This window comes from Lontra canadensis, unplaced genomic scaffold, assembly GCF_010015895.1.
Source record: "Lontra canadensis isolate GAN:19392208 unplaced genomic scaffold, GSC_riverotter_1.0 scaffold4, whole genome shotgun sequence".
Lineage (NCBI taxonomy): Eukaryota > Metazoa > Chordata > Mammalia > Carnivora > Mustelidae > Lontra > Lontra canadensis.
Genome location: NW_022630998.1, coordinates 1,118,914 through 1,132,175, shown reverse-complemented (window position 1 = coordinate 1,132,175; position 13,262 = coordinate 1,118,914). Strand labels below are relative to the sequence as shown.

At 46.1% G+C, this 13,262-nt stretch overlaps 1 protein-coding gene across 1 annotated transcript in view; it reads right to left on the bottom strand.

Annotated features, from left to right (window-relative positions):
* PRDM6 (PR/SET domain 6) overlaps positions 1–13,262 on the bottom strand; it is a 103,533-nt gene that overhangs the window by 12,415 nt on the left and 77,856 nt on the right. Inside the window, exon 6 of the mRNA XM_032844358.1 lies at positions 3,425–3,767. Within this exon, the coding sequence (XP_032700249.1) occupies positions 3,425–3,767 (343 nt within the window). The remainder of the gene's footprint in view (positions 1–3,424; positions 3,768–13,262) is intronic.

Below are 13,262 nucleotides of genomic sequence, written 5' to 3'. Positions count from 1 at the left end.
CTCCTGGACATGTTTTTATCTTTAGTGCTAATTCCTACCTGGCCAGGTCAACAGAAATTTCTTTCTGCATTTAGTGTAAATAATGTAGTAATGAAAAATGGTAATGCTGGCAACCCTAGGTGTCCCCAGATCTTTTTCTTTTATATCAAGGCAGAGACTTTTTGATGGTCTCTCACATGGAAAAACTCACAAATACAGTCTCTTTGATGAAGGTTCAAATGTCTTGAATTTCGTGGCCAAATATTCCGTCTCTTGGGTGAAAAATCTTTTGGACCTCAGATTCAGGGGCCTGTATCAAATTTGAACCTGTTTGAAACTCTAACCTGTTTACCCTCTGACTTTGTCTTCGATGTCTCTCTTTTTCGCCTCTGGTGCTAGCAAGATATTCTTATCAAAATAAAAGCGTTTGAGCTTTTCAAACAGAGGGGAAACGGTCTCTGACTGGCAAGTCCTAAGCTTTGTCACTGCTGAATGGACACAAACTGCCAAAGATGAAAAGCCAGCTCATTTAGGAAGTCAATACCTAAAGAAAATACGTACATTCAGCAGTTGTAATTCTCCCCATGGATACTATGAGAAAAGGCTCCAAATTTCAGGACCATCGTATAGAAATCTGATGCCTCAATTTAGTTCTGGATATTTCTCCTATTTAGCAATTCACTCATGTGGTTAAGTATTATGGAGAATGTCTTTTGCTTCCAGACTTGGTAGTTCCGAGACAGCATTCTAGGGTCTAGAACAGAAAAGAGCTCTTCCAGTCCTACACACTAAAAGCAAATTGGATACCTAGAGAGAAACAAGTGCATGGGGAGTGGGTATCTCCCACTCTTTACCCCTTACCTCCAATAATCAATTTGAATACGATGGGGGTAATTCAAGCGTCTCCCCAACATGACTAAGAAGCAATGTACCTTACTACTTTGCCTATAAAGGGCCTAATTTTCTTGAAGTCATAAATCTTGAATTCAACTGATCCATGAATGACGGTGACCACTTTTCAAGAGTTGAGCAACAAAGCTCAGGGAAGGGAGAAGTACAAACCCACCTCTTGAGTAATTAGATCCCACTCTGCCCTTCTACCTGGGCACCAAGCGCCCACCACTGTACCTTATCTGGGAAGGCTGGCCACACCACACTTGGGGATCTGAGTCAAATAATCCCATGAGGATCTCGCACAGGATGGAAATCTCACGCTGTTCAGACTTTTGCCAATAATTCTAAATTAGCTTAGAATCTGCACTGACCAGTGTATCGAGATACAAAATGCATTTTGTATAGGTAAGTTTTCTCTATCTGTCAGGTATTTTTTCTGGCAGTTTATACAGATGCTTTGCAAATGATGATACTATTATTTGATGGGACAGACTTCCTAGGGACTTGAACCATAATTAAGTGTAATTGGGGTTGGATAAAATAGTCTGTTTCAGTATTTATTTACTGCGACCTATTCTCATTGTTTTATGTGATATTCAGCATGAAATCGTATCATACTCAAAGCTAAGCTTTGGATTCCAGTATCCAGAAACTTCCAACCATCATTTCATTTCACTTTGCATGTTCAGTTTTTATGACAACAATGCACCTGTGCAAACAGCAGATCCAAACACATCTGAATGCACTCGATTAAAATGTTGACGATCACACAAATTAATGCATCTTTTAATATTTAAAAAACTATGAAAATGCATGGCAAACTTTAGATAGATAGATCTTAAAGCTCTATGTACACCTGCAGGAGAGAGGAACTTTCAAAGAAAACACTTTCTGAGTGAGGAAAACATTTTCAAAACTTTCCTAACTCCTGTAAAGCCAAAAAGTACTAAGATGTTTGGATCTGGTGATATTTTTACTAGAGCCTCTCCTGTCAGAAGTAAAAGATTATAAAGACCCAGCTGCTTGGGGCACCTGGATGGCTCAGTCGATTAAGCGTCTGCCCTCAGCTCAGGTCACAATCTCAGGGTCCGGGGAATTGAGTCCCAGATCTGGCTCTCCGCTCAGTGGGGAGCTGGGGAGCCTGCTTCTCCCTCTCCCTCTGCTTGCCGCTCCCCCTGCTTGTGAATTCTCTCTCAGTCAAATAAATAAAAATCCTAAAAAAAAAAAGACCCAGCTGCCTTAAACACTCATCATGCAACCATTTCAACATTAATTACAGCAATGCTCTGATGCTAAAGCAAGTGGTTTCTAGAATGGCACAAATTAAAACATACACACATATAAATGTATGTGCTTATGTACACTAAAAGGGATTCTTTTTATTATTTTAGAAGAGCTCCATCCCCTCTCTGCAACCCCTCCACTCTCTGTGTCCCTGCTGAGTTTTCTATGATGCTGTTATACTCTGCATGGCTGGGAGGGGACAGCCCGGCGTAGAAAATAAGGCAGAGAGTATAAGTGACTTAAATGAATCAGTGGCCAAATTAAGAAAATAATTCAGAAGACCTGCCTCTGAGTCTCCCATCCTCCTTCCAAAAAATCCTTTCCAGCGTTTCTATTCGAAGTGCGTTTTCAAGGCTATTCCTGGATATTTGGGGTTTAATCAAATTTTTCACAGGACATGAAGGAGAGAGAGAGAAAACACACTCCTTTCTTATTGAATTATTTTGATTTTTGTCTTTTGCGCTCCCAGCTATCCAGACTGTCGAATAAACCAGTTCTGATTCATAAATAATAGTTCCATTATATCTACTGTGCCACTCGTCAGAGCACCTGAAATTTTAATTCACTTGTTCAGCTAAATTTCATCCTCAGTTCATGGCCATAAAATTCTTTATTGACAAACTTTCAAACCAACTTTGACTCTGAGGTATCTAGTCAACATTTTTCTTCTGTGTGGATATTAGTTTATTGAATAAGTGGCATCTGTTTTCCTCCACATCACTGGCCGAGTAGGTATTTCCTTTTGACAGCTTTGCAGGATTTATGGCTTTGCATGCTCTGAAGAAAAATAGTACTAAGCAAAAAATTCCAATTCATTACCTCTTAGTACTTAATTAAGTTCATACCCACGGCACACTGGAGGTGAACCCTGAAATGCCCGTGACAGCAAGCAGAGCAGCCAGCTATATTATCTTAGGAAGACAGAGAGGATTCTGATGAGCTTGACCTCATTTTTCCAGCTATGATATTCAGGCGTGCGCCGTCTACTTTGCTCCCCGTTGGACGTGGGCAGAGCAGTGTGGACACCAAGAGCAGAGTTGTCCCCATAACCCACAGCCCGTCTCGACAATAAGGTCCAGCAGGGGCCCCACCATTCATCTGTGCCCTTCCAGAATGCGCACACCTCCCATCACAGGGTTCTTCCCTACCCCGCCCCTCCATAGCCCCACGCAGGCACAGTGCGGCCAGAGGAGGCGCCCGGAGCCCGGCGGGCAGAAGACAAACCATGGGGTCGCCCTGCGTGGGGAGCAGCGAGAGTTGGGGTTACCTGTCGGGGTTCTGCGTGCACACGTGCATCTGTAGGAGGATCCGCTGCGTGAAAGTCTTAAAGCACTGGCCGCATTTCCAGAGATGCCAGTCGCTGAACTCCGAGTGGAGCTGGCTGGTGGAAGTCGGGCTCGCGAGCACTCGCTGGTTTTTCACGTTGATCTGGTTAAATCCTGATTCCATGGGCCCGGACTTGTCCAGGAGAGAGAAGTTCCTGGTGCAGGGAGTCTGCGGGAAGACCACGGAGCGCTGCTGGGTGGCGGGGGGCAGCTTGCCGCTCTTGCTGAACGGCTGCAGGACGTCCTGTCTGCACATGGCCTCCATGACCGTCGAGGGCACGTTTACTGGGAGAACAGCAAGAGGGTGACAAGATCAGTTTTGCTGGCCTTGAAAATAAACACAATAACACACACTTTAAAAAAAAAATTCCTACAGATCAAGATTTTAAAATTTTTTCTGGACTCCAAAGTAACACAGGAACAGACTCTCTGCCTCAGGGGGGTGGGGGAAGCAGGCTTGCTGCAAATTCCTAGCTCCCTCAATGCCTACTTATTTAGCAAATACTATACGTTCAGGATTGTTGGCATGCTGTCTTTGCCTCACAGAGTTCACTTACGGGTTGAGGCATAAAGACTACAGGATGAGACTCCACATTGCCTCTGGGTTTAGAGAGCATTCAGAAGGAAAAAACAGCAAAGGAGGGGGGAGAGAAAGGGTGGCTGCCCATAGACGGTAAACGTGAGCAATGCTGAGAAGGTAGAGATCCAGGCCCTCGGGATTTCAGGCCTTCCACTGGACCTTGCCAGCACAGAACATTCCAGAAGCACAGGCTGAAAGATGAAGGCAGCAATGTGAAAGACACCTGGAGACAGAAGTCTGGCACCTTGGTGGGATGGTGATGGAGATGGGCTGACCAAGCAGGAATGGGTTCTCAATACCGTGGGAATAAAGGGTATAAGAGGGGGTAGATCTCAGAGGCTCCTTAAAGTCCAAATAAATAAAAGACATCAGACCTAGGAAACAGACACAGAGTGTTTCTGCACAGAAAGTGCAAGAAAAAAAAAAAGAAGAAAAGTGTTCAGGGTGGGTTTGAGTCAGGTGTGATCTACAGACAGGGTGTAGCGACTAAGGTAAGAGTGGGGGTGGGGCAAGAGAGGAGGGTGCCGGCAACTCAGGTTTTGGAATCAGAAAGGCCAGGGTTCAACTCTCAACTCTGCCTTCTGTTAGCTTGGTGATCTCAGGTTAGTTATTAAAAAAAACCCACAAAACTCCCTGTGCCTCAGTTTCCCCATCTGTAAAAGGAGGCCAGTGGGAGTAAGAATCCTAGAACAGGAGCATGGCGAAGTGGTTGAGATGTCCCCTATCTTAACTCCACTACCTATATCAGCCTCGGGACGGCTGGCAAGTCTGAAAGTCAAAATCCCCAATTTTGTCCTTGGTGAAACGTAAAATGGGTCACCCTGAGGATTAAGTCAATGCATAGACAGTATTTAGAAAATGCCACGGTTGCCACTCCACAGATGTGGCGCCCTAGGAGCACGGGGTTCATCCTGAAACCTCCTGTTAGGACATGTAAATGAGACAATGACAGCGTCCCTCATAAGGCCTCCCATCAACAGTAGCCACCATTCCCACCACTGTAGAGAAGAGATTGGAAGGAGGGAAGATGGATGTGGACTGCAATGGTGGGGAAAGAACTAGAAGTAAGAAACACTTCTGAGGAAGGGAGACTAAGAGAGGTGAAATCGGTTTCTTTTTTTAAGTTGTTATGATACTAATAATCTGTCTCATGCACTTGCTGGTCAACTCACATGGGCAGAAGGGATCAGAACCTAACACACTTCGAAACTACCGTTCTTGTTTTAAGTAACTACTGCATCGATAACATGCATTTATTGGTTATTTCAGCGGTCAAAGAGATGAAAGATTACAGGGTGGGCAAGAGAAGAAAATCAGAGACCAGAAAATTGGAAGAGGTTGAAGGGCAAAAAAACAGGGAGTGGGAGGGAAACAATGGCTCTGGACCACCGGTTCAAGGTCACATGGAAGAACACAGATGACCTGGGGGCTTCTGTCCTTCCCTGCCACAGACCATCACAGAGATGCCTATGTAGCGCGCAAACTCAAGCGAGTTCAACAGCAAAGAGCGAATGGTGGTGGACAGTGACCACCAGGAGGTTCCGTGTTTGGATGGACAGGGAGGTGCCATTCTCAGTGGAGAGCAAGTGGATACTGTGTTGCCATTAAGGACTCTCCAACCCAGAGAATGTTCTGTAGAATTTTGATACAGCTATGCAGCTGTATCAGCTATGATACAATGCTACAATGATACAGCTATGATACAAATCCCCCAAAAGGAACAGCTCTGTTTATGGGGCCCTGGCAGCATGGCCCATCCTGTCTTGGGAAGGGAAAAGAAAGCAAGAGACTGGCAGACCTGGAGAGACCCTAGGGTCTGTGCAGCGGAATGCACATTTATACTCGCAGGAGAGGCTCTTAAAAAATTAAATCAGGGGTGCCTGGGTGGCTCAGTGGTTAGATGTCTGCCTTTGGCTCAGGTCATAATCCCAGAGTGCTGGGATGGAGCCCTGCATCAGGCTCCCTGCTCATCAAGGAGTCTGCTTCTCCCTCTCCCACTCCCCCTTCTTGTATTCCCTCTCTCGCTGTCTCTCTCCCTCTGTCAAAAATCAATCAATCAATCAATCAATCAATCGGACTCTCTTGATAGGACCTGGACATCTGAACTTTTAGAAACTCCCCCAAGTTCTTCTCATAGATCATCAGGTTTGAGAATCACGGATCTAAACCAACCCTCTCTTCTTGTGAATCAAAAAAGCTGAAGCCCCAGAAGGTCCAATACTGGCACCTGCCCAGGGTCACACAGGCAGTCAAAGACAGCTGAGTTGGAAGCTTTAGCCTTCTAACTTACAAGGCTTTTTTTTTTTCTGGCCACACTTGTATCTTGTCACTGCTCACCAGCTGTTTTCAAAAATAAAAGGAACATTTTATGGCTAGTACAGTGTTTTCTGTGTGTGTGTGTGTGTGTGTGTGTGTGTGTAACTATATCCTATAAACATGTATGTCATATACACATACATGCTATATATACACCTTTACATACCCATGTACACGTTCATGTGTGTCTGTCTTTACCTTATAGGTAAATATTTACGTGTAATTTCGACCTCTGAGGCAAAAGTGTATAATCAATATGAAATCTGTCCACACATTTTAGGCTTCCAAAAATAAAAAATCATTGCACACAGACTACTACTCTCTAAATCGGCACTGAAAGGTAAGGAGGGATATTTGACATAGGGGCTTAGTCCTTTTCAAGCAAAAAGTAACAGCAGCATCGTCAGAGATCAGGGCAGAACCCGTTTTGTGTCGCCTGTTTATAACTAAGCCAGAAGCGACAAATTACAGGGGAACCCACACATTTTCAGGCAACTTGAAGCTCTTGCAGGGTGGTAAACGCCAGACCAAAAGGAAGGCACGGTGGAAAGATCATCAAATGAGGATACCACCAGCACGCACAAGAGCAGGGTCACCAGCCAGAAGCTTTGCCGTGGGAAGAGGAATATAATGCCTTTGGGGGAAATTAAAGCAAAGGCGACTTTATGTACAGATTGTAAATTCTGACTTCTCACCTCTCCTGAAAAATAACCTAATAAATTAATTTTCAAAAATGGTTAAGGTCACATCCCCTTTATACGAAGCATGAGAATTGGTGGGCAAATGAATTTAACTTTAATGATCAATGTCAACATGGTAATAAAGAAGAATTTACACCAGTTTGTATAATAATCTGGGATATATGGGATCCGAGGTAGTAATAGTATCAGGCAATAACGGTGCAGATGGCTGGAATTAAATTATGCCCTGTCTTGTTATTGCCTTCTCTGCGATGCCTGAGAGCAGAGGTAATACGCTTTTAAACTGTAAGTAGCAACAATGAGACACTACTCCCCTTTTGGTATACACTCCTCTACTCTAAGTATGACTCAATTCAATCCTGCTGAATGAAATGAGCATGTAATGCAGAGAAGAAAAAGTAAGGACGGGAACAATAGCAATGAATCTGAGCTCTAAACTGTCCTGCAGAGCCTCCACACATTTCCATAAGACCCTAGAAATCGAGGGAGGATAGCTTTTCAATTTTTATTTATTTTTAAAAAGATTTTATTTATTTATTTGACAGAGAAAGAGAACACAAGCAGGGGAAGCAGCAGGCAGAGAGGGAGAAGCAGGGTCCCCACTGAGCGGTGAGCCCAATTCAGGACTCAGGAGCCTGGCATCACAACCTGAGCCAAAGGCAGATGCTTAACTGATTGATCCATCCAGGCGCCCCAGGTGCCCCAAGCATAGCTTTTTAAAGCAGGACTTAAAGGACACTGAAAGCTGTTTTTCCTGAAAGGCAGCCTCGCTGCTGCCTACAACAATTCAAAGTATTAACAAGACACAGGACCTTATCAGAGAGGGGACAGCCCATTCAGGCAAATGCAAGACGCCCAGAGATGACTAACCAAAGTGACCTGACAATAAAGTGCTTTCTACACAAAGACACACCCGGCTAGTACGGTCTCTTCCTCCTACCAAAGATGAAAAAATAAGAGAGCAGACTCTCAAAGTCCTAAAGGATCTAGTGTCAAGGAACAACATGAACTCCTCCAACCCAAGCAAATGAAAAGACTGGGAACGGCAAATGCAGAATCCTAAAACAAACCTTCGTCCATTCATTCAGCCCACAAATACCTAGTGAGCGTCTGCTTGGTGCCTGACACCCCTGGTGCTGTGGGGTTCCAGCAATAAGGAAGCCCCAGCCCCTGGCCTCAGGCCACTTACACTCCAGTGAGAGAGACAGATATCAAACAAAGTCTTTACAAACAAGTACTTACTCTGTTTCATCAGATCTAAAATGCCGTTAATTGCAGGTTGCTCTGTGAACTATCACCATTCATTGCAAGGCATCTCCCAGGTTCAGAAAGAACAAAATGGGAACAACGTATATGTGTTGCCACAAGCATGATACATACATGTTATGAGAGATACAAAGAGGTACCTAGAAAGCGTACCACTTCTGTGGCCACAATTGCAGCGTGAGGGGCAGCTTCCCTAAGGCAGTGACCTTGAATGTGAGTCCTATAGGGCGTGCAGGTATCAGGTGGGAAGGAGAAAAAAAGACAATGCAAGAAGATGAAATGTGGGCAGCTTGGCCATAGTGTCTGTGTGGATGCTGAGCGGGGAAGGAGCTCAAGAGAGGACGTAGGGTCTGTAACAAACTGAATGGGGCATGGCCAGTCCAACAACACTCAAATTCTCATTCTGCCAAGCATCATGGGAGCCGCACAAAATACTTTCTGGAGACTCTCTATGGCCCATGGGCTACTATACTGAAGAACTGCGGATTCATTATAAGAGTAATGGCAAGCCAAGAAAGGGTTTTAAATTAGGGTATGAGGTGATGAGATTTATGCTCTAAATGCATCACCACTCTACACTGTTACATGAAAAAGTGAGGTACAGAACAATGCATATAGTATGTTACTATCTGCAGAAAAGGGCAAGGTGAAGAGTGAGAGCCAGAGAAAGTGAGGGAGAATGTGATCTAATACAGTAGGCACACACACACACACACACACACACACACACACACACAAATGTCTGGAAGAAGATCTGGTTATCTATCAACTGACTTCTAAGGGGATTTATATGTCCATAGTACTTTCTGGATTTTGATCTATGGAACCAAATTCCCTAGCAACAAAGCATATGAATGAGCTGAAACAATAAAATAAGCAAATCAATGAGACTTCACTTGGGCCATTGTGATGCCGTTGAGGAAAATGTGACGTGCTGGAGACTACTGCACTGGTCCGTGCCAAAGCTGATACTCACATTGACCGAGGGGTAGAAGAGGTGAAAAGAAGTGCACTTAAGAATATCCAATCAACAGGGCTTTGTAACTGACTGGAGAGAAGGGTGAGTGAGAGTGAAGTACTGGGGTTTCTAGAAAGAACTGGATGAATGGGGGTGAGCTACTGAACTGGGGGAGAAGCAGAATGGTTTCAGTTGTACATGCTGAGCTGGACACTCTGGCGAGACACCAAAGGCAGAGGTGGAACAGATAAGTAGACAAGTTTATGGGGCTCAGTGGAGAGATCTGGATTGAAATGCAAATCTGGGAATACCTAAATTGGTTCCCTGGGGAAAAGACTCTGAAATGGAGATTTGCAGTTCTGAGGGCAGGAGGACCATGTCCATGGAGGAGATGGACAGCTCCGGAGTTAGGGAGGTACTTCCCAGTTCTCCTGCTCTGGGACAGGTGAAGCAGTCCTTAGTAGCCCCCACATCGACCGGCCACTGGACATGGGCCACATGGAAGGGGAGCACGGCTGAGGGCAGAGATGCTCTCTTAGGCAGAAGGTAATTCCTGGAGACAAACTCATCTGCAAGCGGACAGCCCCTTATTCTCCCACAAACTGGGGGAATGAGTGCCTTGAACTAATAACAAGGTTGCAATCTATGTAGCACACCTCAGCATTCCCAAACACCCAGAGAGATCAAATCCTTCAGGACAGTGGATTTGCTTGCGTTTTTTGGTCATTTCTTGCTGTGGGTGCTTTTCCAGGGGTGCCGTCTTCTGCTGGGAGTCCCTGCAGATACAGAGGCATCCTTATGGGGTGGCTTCTCTCTGCCTCTTCTAGCACCCTACAGGTTTCTGCAGCTCTGGACTGATCTTTGTTTGTTTATTGGCCCAAGGTTTCTATAGCCGGCAGGTAGTACAAAATCCAGCCACATAACACCACAAGGGCCGGGGCTGGTTTTCAGAGAGCAGCACTCTGTTCTTGCCAGCGGCCTGAGATGACAGCTCCTTGGCTTCCTGGATGGTGGGGAGTCTTTTTTGGGTCCTCAGTCAGGGATGGAACAGTAACTTCCAGTCCTTGGACTTAGTGAAGAAGGGCAATCCCAACTTCGCACGGTACACAAGGGGCCTAGAACCTGGACTCCTCCTAACTATACTAGCGCTCGGCTCAATCCCCCTCAGCTCGGCCTCATGCCCACGGCCGCGTCACCAGGTTCCTGCACTGTGTCTGCTGTGTTGCTGTGTGCTCACGTGCCTTCTTCTAGACATGAGGACAGGGCCTGAGCCTGTCATCCCAGTGCTCCTCATCCCAGGGCTCAACCCAACAATACTGCAAGCTTCTCCAACTTCCCAGACGTAAGACCTGAGCCTGGGCCTAGCTCCTCCCTGTCGGCCGGACAGCAGGGGTGAGGGGCCCTATGCAAAGGAACCCCTTTCTGTTTCCTACTCTGCACAATCGAGAGAAAGAGGCAGCGCTGATGTCAGCGTGGGAGCCGCCGCAGGGACGAAGAGGTCCACATTCCACTACCTTGATGTCACAGGCCAAGGCAGAAAGAGCAGCAGGGAGACTTGTCGAACATTTATTCCGTGTTTTGTTTTTTTGTTTTTTTTTTTAATTTCCTCTGAAATGAATATGAACACACTATGGTCTTTACACTCGGTGGGAGCTAATCCCCCACCGGAAGCTCTGGGGAGCCTCGTTCCTCCTCACGGAGGCAATCTGTCGACACAGGCTTTCCTTCATGCTCTTCTGAAAGGCCCGTGGTGGATGGAGAGGCTCTCTCCTTGGAGCTCTATTACATTTACAACCCCGGTTTTTTAAAAAAGAAAATAACAGAGGAATTGCTTCCAGAGCCCCAAGGTCTGTGTGAAACACTGCCTTCTCTTTGAGGCCCTGCGGCTTTCAGGGGCTTGTCTGGGCTCTTGAGGGCACCCACCGTTTCACGGGTGCCCCCAGAGGGGACGGTCTCTCAAGCCTCAGCCCACTGCACCCGCTCAGGAGGAAACGTGTACTTGCGTCATTGAAAGGACCACGGGAGGAAAATGATCTTTTAAGACGTGAAAACGCTCAGGAAGTATTATTTGCTAAGTAAAATCACGTTTCCCTTGAGTGTCTTGGGCCACGTAACCATTTTGTTAACAAAGGAAACTACGGGGCGGAGATGTTTCATCCCTTCAAATAATGGCGACAAAAGTCTCCAGACTGTTCCAGGAGGCGCTTATTAATTGGTGCGAGTCCGTGGCCCGACAAGGAGGCTCTGCTAAGGCATTTTGTCACCTAAGTCTCTGGTATCCAGAAGCCTCTTTTTTTTAAGGTACCTGATTTATTTTGTGGCTAGCTCAGTGGGATAAAAATTGTCTTAGAATTGCTAATCCAGTTGAGATGATTTAAATTACTCAGGGCTGTGGAAGGCTATCTGTTAAAGTATCTGTCCATGCCCTTTCACACATTTGTGCTTTTAAATCACACCGAGTATTTTCTGTGTGCAGAAGGAGGAACCCACATTATAAAGCATTCCCAGCTCTCTCTGTGAATCCTGTGGAATGAGAATCCATCTTAGAGTTCAAGTCATATATCTCCCCTACGCTATCTGATGAAGCTTTCCGCCGGTTTCTTGGGTGGCCAATCACATGACAGATATATGACTTGGAGACAGGAACTGAAATAAAATTCCTGTAATACCCTCAGGGGGAAGGGGGGATTGTCACCGTGGAGCTTTTTCATCAATGACTTCATTTTCTTTAAACTTCCCTCCACCCTCACTTTGAGCTCAGAACTCCAGCCGCTTGGTCTGCCTCCTGAATCCACAGTACTTTGAGCCACTGAGGTTTTTCAGTTTTTCTTCCAAGGACTTCGGGTACTAAATGATACAACAGAAACCCTGGGAGAGTTAATGGAATTCAATAATCAGCAACCTCAAGAGTGCTTTAAGCAGTCGGAGACTAGGAGAGAGAAGGATTAAAAGGCACAGCATCTGGTGTTTCCAGAAAATACCCTTTTGTTGGCACTTCGGCACTGAATCCAAGGACCAGATGGTACGCTCTTGAATACCTACTGTCAGGTGGATGTGAATGGCACACAAGACCCCCCAATTCCTCCAGCCCGATCCTATGTAACAGCCTCATGAGGTGGAAGCAAGGTTGCAAATGTATGACTTCCACCTCAGAGATCACATCAAGGGTAAGAAATGCATTCCCCAAGAAGTCATTTCCATGGTGGTTTCCATTTCTCCCTCATAACTCAGTAAGCGGCCATTCCATCCTTCCGGTTCCTCAGACCAAAGTCCTAGAGTGATCCTTGACTCCTTTCTCTCATTCAGCACCTAAGGTGTCAGCAAACGCTGTTGGCTTTACTTTCAAAATGCATCCAGAATCCAACCACTTCTTACCACCTCCACCATGTCTACACTGGCCCAAACCACCACCATCATCTCTCCCCCTGGATTCCTGCAAGAGCCTGGAACTGGATTCCTTGCTCCACCCCCAGGCCTTGCTGTCTGGTCTCCAATCAGTGGCCAGAGTCATCCTCTTAACAATGGCAGCAGGAACCCAGCACTCCTGCTCAAAACTTAAACTCTGCTGTAAGCGCCCTTCGCATGGCCCATACTGAGGAAAAGCCAGGCTTCTGCCAGGGGGTCCTTGTTCATGCCCCACCTGATAACTAAGTGACCTTCTCACCTCATTTGCTCCAAAACACCCTTGCTGACCCTGGGAACACTGTTCCAACAGGCCAGGGACATCCCTATCGTGGGGCCTCTACCCTTTTCACCTCACCACCGGGAACACCCGTCTTCCAAACAACACGTGGCTGACCCTTCCCCTCCTCAGATCTTAACCGCAAGACCACATTCCCAGTGGGGCCTACCCTGATCACTCTGAAAAGCCACAACTCCCGACTCCTGGCATGCCTCCTCCCTTCTCTGCTTTCATCTCTCTACAAAGCGTTACCACCCAACAAACAATGTATGTACCT